Here is a 23,883-nt window from a genome sequence, read left to right as displayed (position 1 = left end):
AATTTAATCGCCGCCGCTTATAGTACTGTAAAATTGAATGTATGAAAAAGGTTGAACGTGAAGAGATTGTTAATAAAAAAGGGGCTATCTTTTTTTGTTGCACACGAGAAAAGTAGTTCTTAAACGAAGAGTTGGTATGAGCCACCTACTCGTATATAGTAGGTACTCGTATTATTAAGTTAATCACTTTGAATCCACAAATAGAAGGTTGTTGAAAATAGCTATAGCAGAACCAGTAAATGGGCCATCAGTGAATAAAAAAGTGTACAGCATTCAGCTATAATGTTGTACATGGTACACAGAAAACAATATAATAGAGTTTCCCCCAAAAAACAGGTGCCTTCATTAATGTACAAAATAGGGAGTTTTTTTTTTTTATAAATTAGCAGTATGGTTATTTTATGAACTGTTTATTAACGTTTTATAATCTTTATAAGGTTTAAATTGAAGAATTAAAAATAAGACATTAAGCACAGCTGCAACTTCTATGTATGTTAATAAAGCTAACATTTTCTACTGTAGATTGAATCTTGTATACAATTGTGTAGATAAATACATTATCAACGTTGTTGGACATTTTTAAACCATTTCGTTGAAACGCTCTTCAGTATTGAATGATAAAAGTTTGAAAATTTTATTACAAGAATGAATTAAACAGTTTCTAAGCATTTTTTTATCATCGTCAAATTGAAGACGAATTGAAAATTTATCATTTGATAAATGATATAAGTTCTGATTTTTATTTTTTTTTTTTCAAATGTTTACATTTATTAAATTGTATTACTTACTTTATTTCATTAAAGATTTTACACATTTTTTTAAACTATCCCCACTCACATGAAATAGAGCTGAATAACATAAAAGAATTATTTGGTTTATTAAATCCTAATTTGTTGACTTTGGAAGATACCTTTTTTTATTTTAACATCAAACGACCGAAGAAATATGAACTTTCGAAAAATCGGTTATGACATAAAAGTTCACAAAACTGGTTTAAGATGACTAACTTTTTGAAGACCTGAACCAACCTGAATAAAGTTTGATGAAAAAACTTAAATTTAAACAGTCTCTTTCCGGTTCGACAAGTAGAACTCAACCAATTCAACTCATTCGTTTTCAAACCCAGTTTTCAAACTTTTTGGATCAATAGCCCGTGAAGAACTATGTCAAAAGCCATGACAAAGTGTGTGTACAGGACATCCAGTTTTTTTTAAACATCCAAATATTTAAAACAGTATTGAGAAAATAGGCAAAAATCAATTGTTGTCGAACGATCACTAACAAGCCTATGTTATTTTGGTGTTATAGATTTGGAATAACGTTTTTTTGATAACAAGTTTGAAAGTATTTTGTATTATACTTTTCGTCGTCATGTTCCTTTTTGAACTGTAAGAGATAACTTTTAGTTTTGTTAATGATATACATAATGTCCTTTTATTCAAAAAGCAAATTCTGTACGAGACTAAGAAGCGAGCTAGAATGATATTCAAGTTTACCTGATTTCAATTAACGTATAAAAGTGTTATTTTTTTAAAAATATTTTCTTAGTTTTGAATTAAAGTATCAAGACAATACTGCAATAAACTTTCCAATACAATAAAAAAAGTTTTTTTTTTTTTTAGTAGTACCCGTGGCATGATGGTTAGTGCGTTAGACTGTCACTAACAAGGGACTCCCTTGTTAGTGACGAAGGTTGAGCTTCAGCTCATCTTCAATTCAATAAAAAACAAAAAGTCAGCAGGTGTCGATGGTATATCCAACGTTGTACTAAGACATTTACCGATGGAAGCAATTGACATATACACCACGCTCTTCAATAATGCACTGAATAATGCATATTATCCAGTGCATTGGAAGACCGCTGTGGTTCATCCTCTCCCGAAAAAGGGAAAGGACAACTCCAACCCGTCAAATCTTCGGTCGATAAGTCTTCTTCCGAGCATCAGCAAAGTTTTCGAAAAGATCATTAATAGGGCTCTGACTAAGTGGGCTGCGGACAACAAAATAATTTCGGATAAACAGTTCGGGTTCAAGGCGGGTCATGACACAATTCATGCTGCGTCTAAACTCGTTTCTGATATCCAATGGAATAAATCAAAACAACAATGCACAGGTGCTGTTCTGGTTGATTTGGAAAAGGCCTTTGACACCGTATGGTTAGAGGGTCTTTACCTAAAACTAAGCAGGCTTGGCATAAGCAAGCCATTGTTGTATATACTTTATGATATGCTTAACGGTAGAAAGTTTGTTGTCAAAAGTGGCAATGTAACTTCTACCACAACATTCTCAATTAAAAATGGTCTTCAACAGGGAGCGGTGAATTCGCCGATTCTCTTCAGCATTTACACCAGCGATCTGATAGGTAGTCTTACAAAGGCAATTGCGTACGCCGACGATCTAATTGCGTACAGAACGGCCCGAAAGGTTGAGGTTATTAGAATTCTCTTGCAGCGTGATTTCGACAAGATTCAGCGATATTGCGACGACTGGAAACTGAAAATAAATGTCCAGAAGTCAGAGACAATTCTGTTCCGGACTCCGTTGGCTAGGGCCACGAGGGATACGTGCAAGAATTGGCGCAAGATGGTCATCGTTGATCTTCATGGGCAGCCATTAGCGAGCAAAAGTGTAGTGAAGTACCTCGGTATCTGGTTAGATCAGTATTTATATTTCGACAGGCATATAAATGCTGCTCTGGTATAATCGAATATTTTTTCACATGATGGATTTATCATAGTGAATGCGTGGATTCTATGGCGTCCTCAACATGAGTTTCACCTACCTTTGATCGTTTTCAAACTAGAAATAGTTGAGCATTTATGCAAAGCTGAAAAGGAAGTATTAAAACTCCGTGGACGACCCTGAAGTGTTTCTCGACTTGGATGTCCTGCAACTCCAACTTCTTCTGCCACCGGTCCTAAAAAAGGGGTAGGATCACTTGCAGGAACAACACCAAAGAGAAAGCGTCCTAAAAGGCATCAAGACTATCCTCTACTTTCAATTCGTTTCGACAATGTGGGCCATTTTCCAAAAATTAGAAAAAAACAGACAAATTTGCAAAACAATTTCTCCTACTGCTCTTTTACCTATTGCCCGAAATGTAAAGTTCATTTATGTTACAGTGAAAAAGAGAAATTGTTTTTCTAAATATCATGGAGGTTTAGCTTTTTTTGATTAGTTTTTATATTGAAATCCTTTAATTTGTTTTTGCGTTGTTAGAAACATTTTTTTGAGGGAAATGTAAGGGTTGTAAAACCTTTAATTCATACCTAGCCAAATTTGGCTTCTCTCCAAAAAGTTTAAACAAATTAACTTTTTTTTTTAAATATTTATCACTAAACATGTCTGATAATAGATAATATAATTAAGCAATTAAAAGCCTATTAAATTGTTTTCCTTTGTTGGAAATAATTCATGCGGTAAAGGGTTAAAGACTAAAAATGCAAATATCACCACCAGACCTGTTGAAATGAGCCAAACGCTGGATATGGTGCATTTTGAAAAGAATGGTCCGGAAATTCAACTTTGAAATAATTAATAAAATGCACCTGAGTTTATTACACTGAAGCAAAAAAAAACGTTACTTAATTTTTAGTGCGTTCTTTGAGTTGAAAAAGAAACAAAATTGGTTTTATGTTCATAACTTAAAATGTATCATTTCACAGAAGATGTAGACTAGACATGTTTATTAACCACATACTAAAGATACCCTCATCGTTTCGATAAGGAGAGTAAAAGCTAGAGTAGTGATATAATAGATGTTAAATACTTGCATTTTTTATTCACTACAAGCGTTATGGGAGTTTCAATATGTAAACATTTACTTAAAGCGCAACTAACATGTATTTGATTTGATTTCTTTAAATGCCAACTTGTATTTCCCTATGTAAGGGTCATCACATAACTCATGGATTTAATTACATTTTTCAACTCAAAAAGTCGGTATTCAAGAATGATAATATAATGTAGTCTTTTCTTAACCATAATATCAGCAGTTTCAAAAACACTTTACCTTATTTAAAAAAGAAGAAGAGGAATGAATATGAAAAAAAAAATGAAATTTCAATTACTTAGCACAACAAAGAGGACCTTACAAAGTGAGCGTTTGTTATTTATTTTCTTTTTGTGAAATAAAATTAATAAATATTTTTGCTTCGAAAATGAAGTTAACCCACACAATAAACAAAATGACAAGCTTGAAAAGCAATATCTTCAAAAAAAATATTATTTTTGGTCTTTTTAGAATTCTCGAATATTAAGCTAAGACGATGTCTTTCTTATCATTGTTATTATTAAAATTGAAAAGTAAAATTCAATGGTTTCAGAACAAGTCGTACTTTTAAAGCAATATGACAAAAAAGAAATATACATAAATAAATTGAGGACGTGATTATTATCGATGATTATTTTATATCATTTTATTAAATGAAATTTCATCATAAGGTTTCACGTATTTGCTTATAAGATTGTTTCATTTCGATGAAAAAATTATATCTACCATAATTTGTACTGATTATTTTTCAATGAAAGAAGTTACATAAGCTATGTTCACAAAAGATCTTAGGTCTATTTGTTTGAGTTCCAAAAGAATGTTGACTCTGTGCCTGTATAGAGCTTTATTAGGTATGAGAAGGATATTCCTTTTTTAGCTTTATTTTATTTTTCAACTTATGGATGTTTAATAATCTTACAATAATTTGAGTTATAGAAATAGAATTTAATTTTTTTTCGGTCAGGTAGCTTAAATTCAACAATTATTTACCATATTTACAGCAATAAGCTTACATTCCAATGACAATTTTTTATTTTAACCTTAATTCATCTGTGAAATATGAAGTGACCCTGATTAACATTTCTTCCAACACGCTTCTTTTCCTCTTTTTCAAATAAAAAGTTTTATGGCACTTAAGGAGCTATGTAAAACATATTTGCTCCACACAAATTACTTACGGCTACTTTGTGTTGAAAATTTGTTTTAATTTGAATGTAGGCTTAGGACCCCAATCCTTTCAAATTTCATAAGAATTGAAAAGCAAAAATTATCTTTTTTCGACAAATGTTTTTCGAATCAACCAATAAAAGAAGACAAATTATCTTAAAACATTTTTTGGCATAATTTATAAAAATTAAAAAAAAAGGCTGGGATGCGATCCACACTGATAACTTCGTATCCTGTCTGTCGATTTGACTTCCTTAAAAAGTTTATAGGTTTTCGTGTTTTGGTTAAAAAAGTTGTAAGTTGAATTATTCTAAAAGATTTTAAAATTATCAACAATATTTTGCATTTGATGAAATTGTTTGATTTCAAAATCTGTTTCTGTAAACGAGATTTTTAGTCGAAAACAAATGTTTACCAATTTTAGTACCATTTCTTAAAAGTAAAAAAAAATTCAAATTGGATAATTGAAATTAATTTGAAATAAATATCTTCTATTGTTCACGAGCCATCGAGAACCAAACATCGTTTTTAACCAAATTTGCGTGCATCGATTTTTAACAACTTTGCGTACTCTTTTTTTTTTAAATTTATTTTTTTTTTATGAAAAGACGGACTATTGCATTTTTATAAAAAAAATACTGAATTTCGAAAACAATATTTTTCTGTGAGATTAAATAAGTTTCAAGCCAACATTTTTAATTTTTGAAAAGATATTTGAGTAGAAAGTATATTTTTACCAAGTTTTAGTATTGTTTTGTTAGGTTTTTATTGTTTGTAAGAAAACTGTCAATTCGATTTTTCTCAAAATTTTACTGAATGTTGAAACCAGTATTTTTTATAAGACCAAATTAGTTTGAAGCCATACTCTCAAATTTTTGAAAAGATATTTGAGTCGAAAATATTTTTGTATCACCTTTTTTTATTTTTTTAGATTTTATTTTTTTGTAAGAAAATTGTGAATTCGATTTTTACCAAATTTCACAAAGTGCTGACAACAGTATTTATATTTAAGTCGAAAATCAATTTTCACCAACTTTTAGTAGATTTTTGAAAAGATATTTGAGTCGAAAGTACATTCGAAGTGTCAATTATGTTTTTATTTCAGTTTTTTTGATTTATAAAAAAAAAACTACTTATACACCTTTCAATATATAATATACAATTTAATTCAAGACTCTAGCGTCATTGGTTCCTGAGATATTTAGGGTTAACTGAAATGTTCACCACCCACGCAATTTTCTTGAGTGTCCTTTCTGCATTATTATCTATGACAACATTTATTTCAAGTCAATATTGGTACTTGAGGTATGGACGACGAAAAAAACGTCGCGAACGTACGGACGTAAAGACGTACGGACGAACGAACTTACGTACAAACGCATGCACAGACATCTTTCTGAAAATCTTTTATTTCGACTCTAGAGACCTTGAAACGTCGAGAAATTTCAAAATTTTCAATTCGACAAATCGGACCGATTACATAAACTTCCTATTTGAAGTTAAAAAATTTCAATACGTTTTACTTTAAGTTGTTGTAATTTAAATTGTTAAACTAAATGACTGGTTTTTTTTGTTAGAAACCACTAAGGCTCCAAAAGAGCATATTCAAATAAAATTGTCTTTATTTGATTTTAACAAAAATTCATTGGGCTCAGGGGGTGGTAGTGGTGTTTACAGATTTTGATGACTGCTGATGATGGTGATGACAAAAAACTCAAAAACCATAAGCTTCAAGGTTTTGGAACAAATTGTTGAAAGCTTTTGATATAAGGACAATAATGAAGATATACTTTGAGTTGTCATCTGCCACTTCATACTAGGTACCTATACCGCATCTATTTATTTAATTTCAGGACTCATTTTCACTATGGGTCACGTCACGTGTGCGTCCGCATCGTTGTACAGTTTTCATTCCAAAAATCGATTTTGACTGATCTAAATGAAATTGTGAAAATGGAGTCTCTCTGTTTGTACGGCACAAAAGTTTCTCTCTTCACTCGCATCTTTTAACCGTCACCATTAATTTTCGGTGTACATCCATATGTATTTATTATTATAATATACATATACACATTTACGTTAACACTCTCACAAATAGACTGGGAAGGCGGTGGAAGAGCCGGCGGGCGGTGGGGTTGGGGTGTTGGCGTGGCACTGGGTGGTGGCAGAGAAGGATATATAGATTGATGGGGAAGTTAATTTCATTTATTAAAATGTCACGTGGCGACCGACGACGTGCGGCTCCGAAGCACGACCGCCTGTTATATTTATAGGGATCGAAAATACAAAAACAACAAAAAAGAAAGGTAATTTTACTTTACGCACGTACCTATGCCAATCAATACTATGTAGATATATATTTTTACATATATAAGTAAAATAAGGTAGAAAATAATAAAAACAAGAACAAACTCTGCCTGCCTACAAAATACATGTATTACTTTTTTATTAAGTTTTGAGTGTGTATTTGTATTGTATGTATTTATATGTTTTATGGTAAACAACTTACGTTAGTAGTTGAGTGGTATCTCTTTCGATTTGAAAAAGATTCCTAGATGTATAATCATTGAAATTCGATATTGCCTTGCTGATATCCTTGCTGCCATCGATGACTGCTTGATTTTTGCCCCAAGTTTCAATGTACACAACTGATACTCGGGTATTTAGTGTGCGAAAATACTGAAAAGAAAAAAATTATGTATATTTTAAATAGTTTAATGTTTTTTTTTTAAGATGTGCATATGAATAAAATAAAAGTAATAACAGGTTTATAGGGCTTTGATTTTGTTAATGGTAAAGTAATAATCAGAGCAAATGGCTTGAACGCAGACCTATTCAAAGCAGATGAAGATAATTTGGTGAGTGGCATGTACCAACTTAGCTGTAAAATATGTTCAGGAGAAAGAACGCTCGATGAATGGAACCTCAGTATTATTTGACCGATTCTGAAAAAAGGAGATCCTCTAAACTGCACCAACTATAGAGGAATCAGTCCTTAACATTGCTGACAAAATCTTCGCTCTGCCGTAATATGTGAACGTCTAAACCTCATTGTCATCAAACGGATTTGTATTCTCAGTATGGCTTTAGACCAGGAAAGACATGTATATAGCCATGTCTTGTTTTGGCATCTCTGCCAAACTCTTCCGTTTGTGCATCATGACAATGGAGAACTCGGGTTACTCCATAAAGATTGGATAAAACTTAATCGAACATTTTGAACTCAAGAAATGTATTAGACAAGGTGATGAGCTTGCATGCGTCATAGTCCTTAAAAGTATAATGCAGAGCTCCAAAGTCAATAATAGATGACATCGCATATGCTGATGACATTGAAATAATCGGAAGAAGTGAGCCGGATGTCAATGGGACTCTTATTAGTTTTTTGAGGAAAAAGCGGTAAAAACTGGTTTACTTTTTAATGCTGGCAAAACGAAGTACATGCTGTCATCAAAAAAGGACCTACAACACCGTAGTCCCGTTCAAAAGGTCACTATCTACAGACGTACCTACGGTCCCAAAGCATTGAAAGTTAGTATAAGAGCAGATAAAACGAGGAGCTGTGCGGGCTATATAGCGACGTAGACTGAGCCAAAAGGATAAAAGTCCAACGAATGAGATGACTGAAACACGTAAAACTAGTGCTCCACCCCCGATAGTCTTCCAATACTCGCCCACAATACAGAGCAGTAGAGTAATCCCGCGGATACGCGGATACGGTGGCACGCGGTAACTTACCTCACCCAACTTTGAGTGCGCAACTGGAGACATCTAGCTAAGGACCGAGCTATATAGAGAAGTTTGCTGGGTTAGGCTCTAGTTCACACAGGACTCTAGCGCCATATTTACTATTGGGACAACAATTTTGAAACTACAATAACTTAGCAAATTGTATTTTTGACGTTTTTGACACTAGTGTGAATATAATTGGAATCTTAAAAACGTAGACAATCACGACAATAAATGCTCACGACCTTTAATTTATGAGACTTTTGGCACAATTTTTAAAACGCTCAAAGCAAAGTATAAACCATTTTCCAGTTTACTATACCTCTCGTTCCAAATTTGTGTCCAAAGAAGAAAAGATTGATAAAAGGCAATGACACAACCGTTCTTTTACTTAAAACGATATAAGATTCGTTCCAAAAGCAATCACACTTCCTGTGAGATTAAGAACGAAAAGACCACTTTGGTCCACTTTAAGAATTTAAAGAAAGTAAAATGAATATTTACTTTGTGGTTAATTATCATGTAATAATACTTTTTCTACCTTAAAAATATTTTAATTGAGGTCTGGTTTTTGTAAAAATAGATCATATTATGTGGGTTACGTACATCAAACATTTCAATTTTAACTGAAATAACATTAAACTAAAAATAAAAAGCATTCTTATAGAGGTCTTAAGGGTATAATCCATGTAACTGCTTTGATATTTTGAATAAGAAGAGTTCATGAAACATAGGTTTATACCTACTGCAGAGCAGATAAGCATTTTTTTCAATTCTATTATCCTACCCCTGTTCGGAACAATTCGTTTTTGTTTCATTTACTTTAAGAACTTTAAGTTTAAAAAATAAATGCAAACTTTTCCTTGGTTATGAACAATACCCAACATATACCCTTTTCCAGTGACAGCAGACAAAAAATACCCACTACGATTTTTCTCCATAAATGTCTAAACGGACTTTAGTTATAGTTATTTCTATTCTCTTCTATAGTTAGTAGATTATTTTTATTCAGTTTAAAGCCAAAACCAGGAGAATTCCATTTACAGAAAAGTATAATAAATTAAGGGATTCTTCGGTAAGCTTCAGCACCTCCTTTATCCCTGAACAGCGCACCGTTCAGTTAGGGTTTGAGCTTCAACAATCGACAACAAAACCAACTGGCTCTATTTCATTCAGTTCTGTCTGACATTTTCATTCGTTTTGTATTCCCGAAATTCATTTCCTATGTTAGACAATATATAGTCGTACAATTAATCTTAATTGAATGAGAAAATGTCGAGTCAAATTGAAGTCCCAGGATAAGGCGAAGATATTGAGGGACGATTGGGTCGACCATCAATGACAACGATAAAACCGGACGCGAAGTAAACCAAAATAGGGATCCCAAATCCCTAAAGGGGTTTTGTTTGAATACAATTCAAAAGAAATTCCTCGCTACATTGGCACAGGCAGCACATTCGGACGGACGACGACACGACGGCGAACGGTTCCGTACGGTATACCTATACTTTTCATCGATAAATTTGAATACAAAAAAAAGTTAAAGCTTAGGTGCTTTACCTTTACCACATTTCAACTCAACTTATATAAAAAGTCTTTGCTTTTACTGAAAAAAAAAAAAACAAAAATATTCACCAGAAAAATGGGGGTAAAAAACTCGTTAAGTTTATGTTTTTTTTTTGAATTTAAAAAAGCAGTCTCTCGGGATTAAACGAAGCGAAAATTTCATCCGAATGCTATACATAGTTTATATAGTCTACAGGTGTAGAGGCAGGTAGGTAGCAAGGTACCTATAGACAAAAAGATGGAGTACCTACCAAGGTTTTAAAACATAGATATGTACCAATATATGAGTAGAGGTGGTAAAAGAGCCATTTGCCTATGACTCAAAAGTTTTCGCTATACAAGAACCTTTTCCAGAGAATATGTGTGCTGTTGGGGAGTACATATTTGCTTCCACAGAGTGCAAAGGCAAACGAAAGCCAGTGCACTAACACTGAATGCCACTCATTCGAAAGTCATACAACAGAATAAGAGAGAAGAAGTCAGTCTGTTTGGTGTACCTATACCCACTGCTTTTCCACTGCTTTCTCCATCACCAGAGTCTGCGGAACCAGGTGAAGCTGGAGCACATCAGGCACCACCAGCAGCAGCACAAAGCACACCTGGCTGCATATCTATAAAGTAGTTTTCTCTAGTTCCTTCTTCTTTTTTTTCTGCTAGAACTGTATTTATTTTTATTTCAAATACTTTATTTTCAAAAATATAATATTCCTGGGAAAAATCATTTGCTTGAGTTGTCAAAACCAGTACCAGTGGTCTTGCTGTAGATGACAGGGGCGCATTCATGAATTAAAACTGAAATAAAATAAAATTCATCGTTGATTTATGTATAGCAAATATGAGGAATGAAGCTTCTACATGGTTTGGAATTACACGTTTGGGAGTAAAACTGTGTTAAGTCATCCTAGAACATGGTATCTTTATTTAGAAAATTCAAAACCTCTATCAATATTCTATATTTTCCTAAAGACTAAACACAGTCTAAAACATTTTGTAGACAAATAACCGCCATAAAGCCACATACTCGAAACCCTTTCTCTGTTAATGAATTATTCATTTTGTGGTTATTTATTTTAAAAACACAAAATATGTATCAGAAGCAAATGATACAAATTTATAAGCAGCCATTTTTGTTGCTTTAATGTGTGGCATAATATTGATTCAGAATATTGAAATAAATTATTTTAAGTATTGCACAACTATGTTTCATGAAAATTATTATTATTATTAAATTATAATACAAATTCAAAATTTATGCTTTAAGCATAAAAGACGTCATAAATATGTTAAAAAACAAAATGTCTTCGTTGGGAATTAATTTATAACAGGAGAAAAAGACTTAACTAAACCACAAGCATTTGTAATTTTATTACTTTTGGAATTTTCTGAATCAATTATTATAGTTTCGAAACATGGTTATAGCATCTTAGCATCCCATATTCTGTAAGTTTTTGTTTTCAATAATTTATTGTTTATCGAATGCATGTAAACTAAACAAAAATAAGTACTAAGTAAACAAAAAGTTACTTAAACGCCACATGTAACTTTTCCAAATCTGAATTCTAGAATAGGAGGCCAACTACCACCGCCGCGCCGTTTAGACCACGGAACTGCGTCTTTATAACAATCATCTTCTTGTTTTAAACCAAAAGAAACAATTGATTAAAAATCAAAAAATAATATCTTTAAGCTTTTAATGATTGTGCAAATATTAAAATATATTTGTTTGAATAATTTGTTAGTTGCCAATTTAGTTTAATATTTGAATATTATATTTTCAAAAACAGCACTAAAATATGTTGATTATTTTTTTTTTTAAAAGAGGCTGGGATGCGACCCACACTGATAACTTCCCATCCCGTCTGTCGATTTGTCTTGCTTAAAAGTTCGTCTATATGTACTCGTATCAATTTTTACCAAATTTGCGTACTATTTTTTGTAGATTTTATTTTTTATGAAAAAACGAACTGATGGATTTTTATATAAGAATTATTGAATATCGAAAACAATATTTTCTGTGAAATAAAATAAGTCTGAAGCCAATATTTTTAATTTTTGAAAAGCTATTTGGGTCGAAAGTAAATTTTTACCAAGTGTTAGTATTGTTTTTCTTAGTTTTTGTAAAAAAACTGTCAATTCGATTTTTCTCAACATTTTTCAGAATATTGAAAACAATATTTCTTATAAGATAAAATAAGTTTGAAGCCTAAATTTCAAGGTTTTGAAAAGATATTTGAATCGATATTCAATTTTTACCAACTTTGAGTAATGTTTTTTTAGATTTTTATTTAAAAAAAAACTGTCAATTCGATTTTTCTCAAAATTTTATCAGATGTCAAAAACATTATTTTTCGTTGCACAAAATTGTTTTAGAGATGAAATCATATTTTAGTCGTAAAATTTTGTAGGTGACAAATATTTTTGGATTTATAAAAAAAAACGTTAAATGGATTGTTTTTCAAAAATTATACGTTACAATATATTATATAAAATTTAATTCCAGTCTTTAGCGTTTTTGGTTCGCAAGAAATTTAGTGTTAACCAAAATGTTCACATTTTTTTTCAAACTGCTATGGTAAAAAAACCACATACGCAATTTTCTTGAGAGCCCTTTCTGCATCTTTCTGCCTTATTATCTGTATAACAAATTTTTTTTGAAATCGATATCTCTTCTGGTTCTTGAGCTATGGACGGCGAAAAAAACGTCGCGAACGTACGTACACACGCACACACAGACATCTTTTTAAAAATCTTTTATTTCGACTCTAGGGACCTTGAAACGTTGAGAAATATCAAAATTTTCAATTTGACAAATCGGACCCATTACAATAACTTCCTATGGGAAGTTAATAAAAAATATAGTAAAGCACGTAGATTAAACGAAAACAATGTTCCACTATCTTTGCTAATGGGTCAAAAAAGGAGTGTGGGTCATGAATTTTGTCCGAGTGCCAAATGTCTTCAATTGTGTTCTGCTATCAGTGTATAAAGTGCTTCTAACCAGAAAGTCATGAAAAATAATCAAACACGAAAATAGAAACACAGTTATCTGCACTGAACATCTTCAGAGCTGATCCAACAATGTCGGGGTGAACTACTTACTCCCGTGTCACTTTAATTTAGGTTCCAAATCATGGTGGTGATGATGGAATTGAACAGAGCGATAAGTTGGCTCGGCAAGGATCGGCCCTTCATAGCTCACTTGTGGAAAGAGTAAATATTGTTTTCGGAGCTATAAAGGGCAACCTTTTTGTCAATTTTTCTGACAGAAAGTTAGACAGTAAGTAGAAAAGTCAAACAGACTGTATTATATTCCAGAAAATACCTTTAAGAAAAACAGTTTTTAGCGTCTGCTAAAATATTATTTTTTAACGAGTCAGTGCTTTATTAAAACGGCGCTTTAAAGTTGTAGTTCATTCGCGCAGCAATGGCTGCTTGTGACTGCCATTCCTACCTTCCTATACTGTACTGGGATTTCAAAGACAAACTATAAAACTTTTTTAATTGTTAGTTATTTTTTTTTCCATTTAAGGTAAGGAAACACCTATAGATTCGTTTAACCAAGGTTGAGTAAGAACAAAATTGCATTAAAAAAATAGATGCCTTAAATCTTAAGTGGAGTTACAGATTGAAGTTTGAACCCTTACTTAATGTTTTGTAGAAAGAAAATGTCAGAGAATAAAGTGTTTGTACTTAGAATTTCTACATTCACATCAAGATACCAAATGTAGAAAAGAATGATTTATTTTTCTTTTAACACACCCTCAGATTTTGGCAAATGGTCAACCATTTGCAATCTACATACGTTTGTGTCTTATTTCTTAAACTTGATCGCAGTGTTTAGGACAAAAACATATAATATGTTTTATGTGAAACTATATATCTTATGTATACAGCTAATATATGTATTTAAGACTTAATAATATTGACTGACTTAATTTAAAGCAGAGTACAAAGCTCTATGTTCCTAACTATTTTCTGTTGAAAAGGCACCAATATTTCAGAATAACCGCATTATCCACAATAATAACGTTTTATCAATAAAAACAAAAAAAAAATGGATAATAATTTTTGGTAGATAAATATTAAAGCTAAATTCTGCAAAAACATAACAAAAACAAGCAAATATTAAAAAAAAATAATGCAATAAATAGTAATATTTTAACACTCTTACCAAATCAGCAATATTCGCGACCTGAATAGCATCATGGATGACATCAGCCCGTGAGCTGCCGTTTCGTTTTTCAAACATTGCTTTGTCAACAATAATTGCTGTTTCAATATATTTTGTTGCCTCACGGACATCCCGTTTATATCGGCCGGCACCATTCGGATGAATATCATCGATGACGCCCGATAAATGTTTAGTGCGACGTGACAAACGCCACGATTCTAGATTTCCAGAATTGGCGCATCCTTTATTGGCTTTAGTTCGCGCCTCAAATATCACATGTGGATGCTTCTGCTGAAACAAGGGTGAATAAAATTTTAGAAAAGTTTCGATATGCATAGATGATAATATAATAAATTCAGTATATTTACATACATATGTATGTATGTATGTATAAAAACTTATGATATATAAATATATGTTTAAAAAATCTTCACACACCAAAATGTGACATTTAATTTTTATTTTATATAGTGCTTTGTTCATTTTTTGTAGGAAAAAGTGGATTATAACGTACGGACATTTATTTTTTTGTTTTTTTTTTTGGATGTAGTATTTTTTACTTGGCATTTATTTCGCTAAAAATTGTTGATAAAATATTCGAACATCTGTTAATGTAGAAAGGAATATATTTTAACTTAGTTACAAAAAACTTTAGAGCTTAGTTAAGTTTAGCATGTGCTTTTCAAATCCAAAGGCATGAGTTAACCGGATTGGGAAAGTTTGGGGTAAATGCACAGTGACCTAAAGATCTATTTTGCTGTATGGAGTTCTTATTTCACTTTTTTTTCTTTCAGTTCATCACTTTGATAAGTTTTAAGTACAATGAAACCATCTCTGAGACAAGAAACTTTACGACAATGTTCAATTGATGCGAGTTAATGATTCTGTTGACACCAACCATAAGGCGGAAGTTGCACTAGCCCAGCGATGGGAGTTATGCTCAAGTTTTGGACGTATTTTAATTTCGAAGATATGAAAAACAGATCCGAAGGAGAGATACATTTTTGTATCCCGAAATCCCAAACATCTTGGGTTATTTTTAGCATCATCGTGGTGTGATCATTCCACAATAGGTGGTAGCTAATGCACAATACGGGAATATTGAGATGTTCAGTTTCTTTGCTGAAATAAATAGTGTCAAGGGGGTTATATATCTAGCTTTAGTGATCTAAGACAGCATTAGGGTTTCCAAGCATTACATGTCACTCGGTTTCTTATTCCGGATTGTACAAGTCTACGAAGGTCGAAATATAATATCGTGAACACATTTTGTTGTTGCTGTTCCATGTCTGAAGAGGATATAAGTCTGGAAAAAAATACAAAAATCTAAGACTGATTCGTAAGGAAATGGGCTCAATCGAGCTTTTGCGCATTGTGAGTTTTAAACTTGAATTTGTCACAAAACAACTTATATTGAAAGATCCACAAGAAAATTTGTAATCGAACATAGGAGAAATTTACCGAAAGCAAACATTTTCGATAAGAGAGCAATAATCCAGACTTTATCAAATGCCTTTCAGATAACAATTGCAATAATCCTTCTTTCTTCAAAACGATGTAAAGTCTTATTCTACTGTTTGATTAAATGAACCATGAGATCACCAGTAAACCTATTGTTACAAAATCCGCAATGCTGTTCATATAAACGTTGTCGTTCATCAAGATTTCCATAGTTACGTTGGCTCTAAAGTAGCGGAAGCTCACCTCTTTCTACTTGATAGAATCTTTGAAGGTCATATCCAACCATGATTAAGCGTTGGGTTTGACACTTTTAACTCTATTTGGGATAAAGGTTTGTATTCCTAAATGATTCATATTATAGTTATCATATCTGCGCTAAAGCCTTTATTCACTATAGAAAAAAATTATAGTGACCAAGAAAAAACTCATTCGTTTTTCCAAACGGTACTCTTTGGAGTTCTTTCTGTAAATGTGCGCTAAAGCCTTTATTGACTATAGAGAAAAAATACCAAGAAAAAACTTATTCGTTTTTCCAAACGGTACTCTTTGGAGCTCTTTCTGTAAATGCACTTAAGGCAAGAGGTATTAAACTATGGTCAGAATGTTACTGCCGAGAATTAGGAACTCTGTTCAAGTATGAGCTTCGATGAGGGAAACAACAGTTGTGAATGATTTGCTTATTTACAGAAAGCTTTAACCTTCATGAAAAATAAGGAGTTGGTTCAATGATTGTATTCTAGTTGGTACGACACATCATTTATTTATTTATTAGAATTTCGAAAACTTATACACATTTAGATAAGATATCTTATAAGATTAGTGAAGTATTAAACAAAAATATGAAACTGTATATAAAAGGTACTACATTGCAGAAGGCTTTTTACAAAAGTATTAAATTTTAATTAAAACAATAGTTTTTAATCGTTATGTACATGCGTCATACATATTAACAAATTTGAGTTGAATGATTCATTTGTTGTTCATTTCATTTCAACTAATTAGATATATGTATAAAATTACGTTCTTGACAAGTATTTTTTGATTTCGAGTTTTGCCTTGACAGCGTCACGTTTTTCCCTTATTGATCTTGAAGAAAAGAAGATTATCGCTGGCTGATAGGTACATGATAAGTAATGATCTGACAGATGAGGTTCCTCGTATTCTATCGAAGAGATAGCAAAAGTAGGATATCAGGAAGCAAGGACAAAATTTCGCATCTATAAGTAAGAATTGGTATTATTAAGATTTTGGCTGGACCGCAAACAATGGACGAAGGGCTCCATAAGTCTTCCTAACTATGGTGTTAATATGGTTGTCCCATGTTAAAAAACGGTTAAATATTATTCCTACATTTTTAGCAGTCTCAACGAATTCTATCAAGATATGATTGATGACAAAACGAGGATTGATTCTCAAGATCTTCATCTAAGCATTTAATGTAGTGTTCAATTAAAACGAGGGGACAATTCAAGTAAAGCTGCACATCATAGGCGTACGCAGCTAAGGAACAAAATTTCACATTGAAAATAACAATGGACCAAGAATGGTGCCTTGCGGAACCTCATTTAAATTCTCAAAGAAATTTGATAGCGAATCAATTATTTCCACAGCTTGTGATCTACCTGTAAGGTATGAACAAATTAAATTCATTATTAAGTTTACTGCTTAATAATCTAATGTAATAAATATGAATCGAAAGCTTTCGAAAAATCTAAGAGGACTAAAAATGACACATGATCTTTATCCATTGACATCCTCAAGTCTTTAATAGCATTGATTAGGGGAGTGATAGAACTATGTTTCTTCCGGAAACCAGATTGATTGCATAGGAGTAATTAGATTGGTGGAATTAAGAAAATTATTTTATTGTTTTTGAATGAGTCTTTCCAAGACTTAAGACAAAAAGGACAAAATAACAATTGCCCTAGACTCTATCCCTTTGGAATTTGTTGGTAAAGGTAAGATTATTGCTACCTTCTATTGTGATAGTGACCAGACATGATGATGAAGTTAAAAATGTGGGTTAAGTAAGGTAGAAGAATAGGCAGTAAAATTTTGAGGAATGATGGATATATATCGTCAATACCTACGGCTTTTGATTTAATTGAGAACCCAGAGATGGAAATTAGTTCTATTGACGCAGGACCACCAGCTTCATGGTATTGAGTATTTTAGGCACTTGAGGTTTCAAAAGAAGAACTAACAAATATTTCGTTCAGCATTTTTTTTCCATTCCTAAAGTATATGGCGAGCGAGACCATGGTGGGAGAAGGATAGTGACTATATGAAAACAAGATTCAGCACGTTAGAATCCTCACCTACTTGGGTTTTACTCAGTGCCTAAACAGCAAGCCTGTTAGGAACAGTGTCGATGTAACCACGAAATTCAATCTTAGCCTAAGAATGTTACTATAATCTATAATATTCCAAATTCCATTTTGGTTCGAAAAAAACAAAAATATTTTGAAATATGTAGTATGTCAAATTTCTGGTAAATCAGAAAATTAGTTGAATTCAACATCTTTGTGTACAATAAAATAAAAAAAATATATTTTGTAGCTGTAAAACCTAAGACAAATATTCGGAAAACGCAAACACAACTTTATTCCTCCGCACTAAAATCGCTCAAGTTGAAAATTGTGCCTCAAATTCTTCACGTACATATATCAAAAACAGTCAAACAGTAGCCTTTATGACAGTTGGAAAACAAAAGTCGAGTTAAAATCTAGTTGACTGGGCCAGTTCATAAACGCACTCATTCCGTTATAACAAGATCTCCAAAATAACTAACAATCTAACGCTTGAGGTAACATATCACAGTGTCTAATAAGGCCGTGTTTTTTTTATTCAATCTGTCAAGTGCGACCGACCAAACGCGACAATGTGATTTGGTTATGTTTGTTTTTGTAACCATTGCATGCGTTAGATTTTCCCAAAAACAAATGCACCCCAGCCCATCAGCCACAACAGTATACCGCTTGATAAATTATTAAAACCTACTTTTTCCCATAAAACAAGCCAAGCAACACATTATTATCCCGCATGGATACGTTTCACATGAACGGACTCATAGCTCTATGGCGAAGCTCTTTTGGAAGTGGCGGGTGTTGGCTGGCGGTGCGGTAAGGTTGGCGGTGGCTGTGGCGGTGAGGGTGGCAGTGCTGGTGACGGCGAGGGTGGGGGTCGTTTTTGACTTTTTTATGGGAACTGAAAGTGACATCTATGAGGACATAGATGTGAAGAATATTTTGTTTGACGTCGACGTCGTCGTCGTTGTCGGTCGTTGTTGCCTCAAACAAAAGACAATCATGCCAGGGACAGAGACAGTTAGAATAAATGTATGTGTTGTGTAGTGTATGAGCTTGTTATGTTTATATACGAGTAGTTACAGTTTTTGGGGCTTCATCACTGGAGTGTGTGTTTTTGTATAGGTGGGTGGTAATGGTAAATGGGATAATGATAACGACATTGGTTATAAATGTGGTTGAGACGGAACGGAGCAACCGTTGTCGTCGACGTCGCCATCGCCGTCACTGTCGCCATCTTCACCACACACTGGGACCCGGCCCACAGCTCCATTCACGGAGCAACACAGTAGCAAAGGAGCCCTTTTGATTTGCAAGTTTGACTACCAAAATAGGATTAGGTGTTGATATTTAACGGAAAATCATCAACGCTTTACTGTGCTAAAAGCGTATTTGATGCTTTGAAGCCAATATTAATTTCACCTAGCAATGGGTGCTTAGATACTAAGGCTTTTGTCGACATTCTGCACAAGAAGAAGAAGGAGAAGAAGAGTAATAGACAGATAAACGCACACAAAGGATAAGATTTAGCTGATATGACAATGAGTTAGCAGAGTATTAGCATTGAGATATACCTTCAACAACTTCAACTTCCACCGTTTTGCAATAGCTTGAGCTGATTTTGTCGATTGGTTGTGGGGGAGTTGGAGTTAAGTTGAGTACGATCTATGGGATCATTGATGAGGTTGAGGTTTTGTATATGCTGTGTTGGTATACAATTTATATTAATTACAAACGGAATGGATTTACGCGGTGTTAAACAAGTGTTTTTGAAAAGACACAAAGATAAAATGTACATGCATATACGAGTATAATATCTAAACGATACACAATGGCGTAATAAATCCATTGGCATATAAAGGATGTGTAAGTTTGATTTTAAGGATCCCCTTGATGGAAGTTTAACAAAGATAGAAATATGCGTGCACATCGGTTACGTATATATACATATGTATCTATACATTTATAATACAGTCTTTTTAGAATTTATAAGGTTTTATAAGGTAGAATGATGAGCTTGTGTTATGGAATATTTATATAGCTCTACATGGGATTGATAAAAAATCCTTAAACAATATGATACTAAACGGATTATTTATACAGATTCTTTCTTGTTAGTTAGTTTTCATACACAAACAGAACTTAAAAAATTATTAAGATGCGTCGACCAATTTGTTTGAGCAAAAGTTCTGACTTTGATCCTATCGCTTATCTGCATCAACCGAATGTATCAACGCAAGCATTTTATACAATCTTTATCAACATCATTATGTTTACCCATTTGTTATGATTTAAAGTAGATATAAAAGATTTTAAAAATAGAAGTCTTGTAAATCTTAATCTACATTGTAAAGATCGATCCAAGTATTTTGTTTTAAGCGACCGAATTGTTGAGGTTGAAATTGTCGTTTAACTAGTTTAACGTAACACTTGATTGAGATAAGAAGGACTTCGTTCTTGTTTTAATAGCCCGTTTTATGTATTACGTCATAACATAGACCATAAGATATGTATTTGCAATTTTTTTAACTTAAGTTCCATATACGAGTAAGAGTACCCAGTGCCTGCTGTGTTAGAAATATCTCTTCATAATACAATCGATTCCTTCTACGTCTACAAAGTTTATTTGATTTTGGCTGTAAGACTTTGTGCAACAATATAAACATTATCAATTTTTATACTAAAACCTCTTACCTACCTCAAGTGTCCACGAATTAAAATTCTTTCATCTTTTATTCAAAATGCATGTACCTATTAATAAAACAATTGAAGCCAATAAATATTGTACACTTCTTTTCCAACAAAATAAAATATTTCAATTCCTGTACTTTTCACTTTAAATACCCATTTCTCCTATGGATTGAAACCAAGCAAACCCCGCCTGACTCATAATAATTATAAATTATTGTCGGTCAAGTCATACAAGCGTTTTATTTAAATTCCCCTTGGTCTGAGTGGCGTCAATATTTATAAAGTTCTTTATTAAAAATTAAGGTTAATTATATCGCTCATCGTTTACAATTTTTGTTCTCCCAGACTTGGAACCATCAGAAAGTAAAAAAAAGAAGTAAAACAAGAAAAAAGAATACAAAATGGTTATGAAAGAGGCTACAATATTTCCTCTGGACGGACGACAACACACCGACCAACCCTCTGAAACAACGTTACCTACATACATAGTTACTGGTAAACGTATATAAATTATAAAGATATTTTATTTTACCTCTCCTTACGTTGCTGTTGTCGGTCGCCTCTATTTCAGAAGTTTTTGGCTTGACTCAACTCGGCCACAAGAAACAGCTTCATAAATTTCAAAAACTTAATCGCATTAACTCGCCCCAGTTAACGACCAAGTTTTTGGGGAATGGCGTGAAAATATCCATAATCACATAGAACAGCGACACACAGACACATACACAGACAAACACTCGCACACATACACAATGAAAAGTTGGAAAAAGAAAAAGGAAGTGCTTACCTTTGAAAATCAGAGAAGTCAAAACACAATAATGAAAAGATAATTGGCTACGTACATATCTATAGCGGTTCGGTTGGAAGAGGAATCTTAGACGGGAATAAAAATGGAAGCAATGAGTTTGATTTACTTGGCTCCATTACTCTATCTTAATAGGGGTGAGCTGGGCATGGGACATTTTTCTTCAGGTCCGCAAAAGAGTACTTATGGGATGATGATAGACGGGAATAGTTAAAATGCTACTACCCTTCCTATTTTGCCCTTTAATTTTAATTTGCATGGAGCTTATTCACACCTTAAGACTCCTCAAGTAGTATGTTGAGAAATAAAAAGGTAAAACTTTTAGAACTTCAAGGATTTTTTGCTTCAAGAGAAAATAAATATGAATATGTAAATGTTTGTACAATGCACATATTTTGAAATTTTTAAACAGTCTCTAAAAATGCAAAATAAATGAATAACTTGACAAAAATATATGTGCATTGACAGCATATAAAAGTTTTTCATAAAATATTCCGTTCATGTGTGGCTAGGGACTTTAATTAACTCTTTCGTTTTCGAGGAGAAGGTACGTTGTTGTCAAACAGACCCGTCTTGAGTAAAGGCTAGGCCCAGTACCATAAAAAACGTTTGCAGAATAAAATAAAATTCTAATTGAAGGCTTTAAAAGAATGGCAATTGGATGCTAAGACTTCAATGCCCTTTAAATGGAGACATGAAGTTTTATGTAGTTGATAACAATCAACTGACTCTGTAGTCAAATAATGTAAGTGAATTCAATCTTTGATATATGTAATACCATCCTGCCATCAAATATGATGGGATGCTTGTAATTTATTAAATAAAGTTTATAAAGAACAAATTCTTGACCCCTTGTCTATGCAACGAAATGTGAACTTTGTCATATTATTGATCTATATCTCTAAAAAAGTACATTCAATTGGACCTTAAGCTATAAACTAAAAGTTTTGGTGCACAATTGTGAAAATGTAAGAAAAAAAATGATCATTCAAAGCAGATTATCTGAACTGGTCCTCAAAAGTATATCAAGCTTGTTTTGCCGCCTTTATCATCCAAGGGCTATGTAGACGAAAGAATTAAGAAAAAAAACAACGTCATGAGTACCTTGATATTGGGAGCTAAGAATGATGGTTGCATTCAAAAATCATATCTTTGGCGTTAGGTTAAATTTTATGTTTTTTGATTTAGAGTAACGGCCTTTTGTTGTAGCTTTTGTTTAATGCTGACAACTTGAGTCTAGAACAATTGCTTAATATAGAATTAATTTGGTCTTAAGAAAATAACACAGTCAAATAATATTTGTGTTGATATTAACGTCTTAAGTTCATTGAGTCTGTGTGAACATCAACATGACCTAAGCCCTGTTTGCCTAAAGTCAAATATAATGAACTAGGATGATCCTTAATTCTTGACTCAAGAGCAATATTTAATCTAGAAGCTAGACCTTACATTTTAAAATGAACGACTGTTTGTGTGGCTTATAGCCTCATTTCTTGTTGATAGAAGTTTTTTTGTCAATAGCTCTACAACATTTATTAACGCTCAGTGATTTAGTGATCAAGACATTTGGGAATCATATCACCTCATAGCAGGTTTTCACCATGCAGCGACCATGTGACTGGAAACCGCTTAATTATATATATTTTCTTTAACTTAAATGTTAGTTTTTAGTCAATGTTAATAAGTGAACCAACAAATTTTCAAAAGACGCAATTACAGCTAGATGCTTAGTGTTTTAAATTTAAAATGACACCACTTACTGTACAGAATTGTCATTCGGGCGGTATTTTTAGATAAAAAGCCAAGTTTTATTAAAATCTCCATCGCATCGCGCATCGCACTTCTACAAAATGCGAATGCTTTTTATCAAATCGATACATTCGGGCGCTGTTGTAATCAGGCCAAGCAGTAGTTTTGTATGGTGTGAAGGTCCTGAGTGCTGGCGCTGGGTGATTGTTATGTGCTCTATGTAGTCTGTATGTCTCTATCTATTTCACTGGTGTGGCAAGGTGGATGGGGTAGAAAACTTTTGCGAAAAGTTTAATTTGGTGGCATCTTTTGTATATCCCTTCATCAAGTTTTCTCCTTTGTTCTTCTCTTATTTTGGATTAAAACTTGAAGCAAAGCGACAGGACCACAACTACATTTCCAGGATTTTGCACCCGCATATATTTATTTTTGTTATCTGTTCCGTGTCTTTGTTGGTGACGCGTCG

General features: G+C 32.8%; 1 protein-coding gene across 8 annotated transcripts in view; it reads right to left on the bottom strand.

Moving 5' to 3' along the window:
* Positions 1-23,883, bottom strand: part of LOC129945756 (disintegrin and metalloproteinase domain-containing protein unc-71) — a 506,847-nt gene that overhangs the window by 71,745 nt on the left and 411,219 nt on the right. For all 8 annotated transcript variants that reach the window (XR_008781514.1, XM_056055660.1, XM_056055659.1 and 5 more), the window contains exons 9-10: positions 14,406-14,693; positions 7,449-7,618 (exon numbers count right to left, since the gene is read on the bottom strand). Coding sequence is in view for 7 of the 8 variants with exons in the window: in XM_056055660.1 (XP_055911635.1) it covers positions 7,449-7,618; positions 14,406-14,693 (458 nt within the window). In the remaining variant the exon portion in view is untranslated. The remainder of the gene's footprint in view (positions 1-7,448; positions 7,619-14,405; positions 14,694-23,883) is intronic.

This window comes from Eupeodes corollae, chromosome 2 (genome assembly GCF_945859685.1).
Source record: "Eupeodes corollae chromosome 2, idEupCoro1.1, whole genome shotgun sequence".
NCBI classification, from domain to species: Eukaryota; Metazoa; Arthropoda; class Insecta; order Diptera; family Syrphidae; genus Eupeodes; species Eupeodes corollae.
This window is presented reverse-complemented; position numbering and strand designations above follow the sequence as displayed.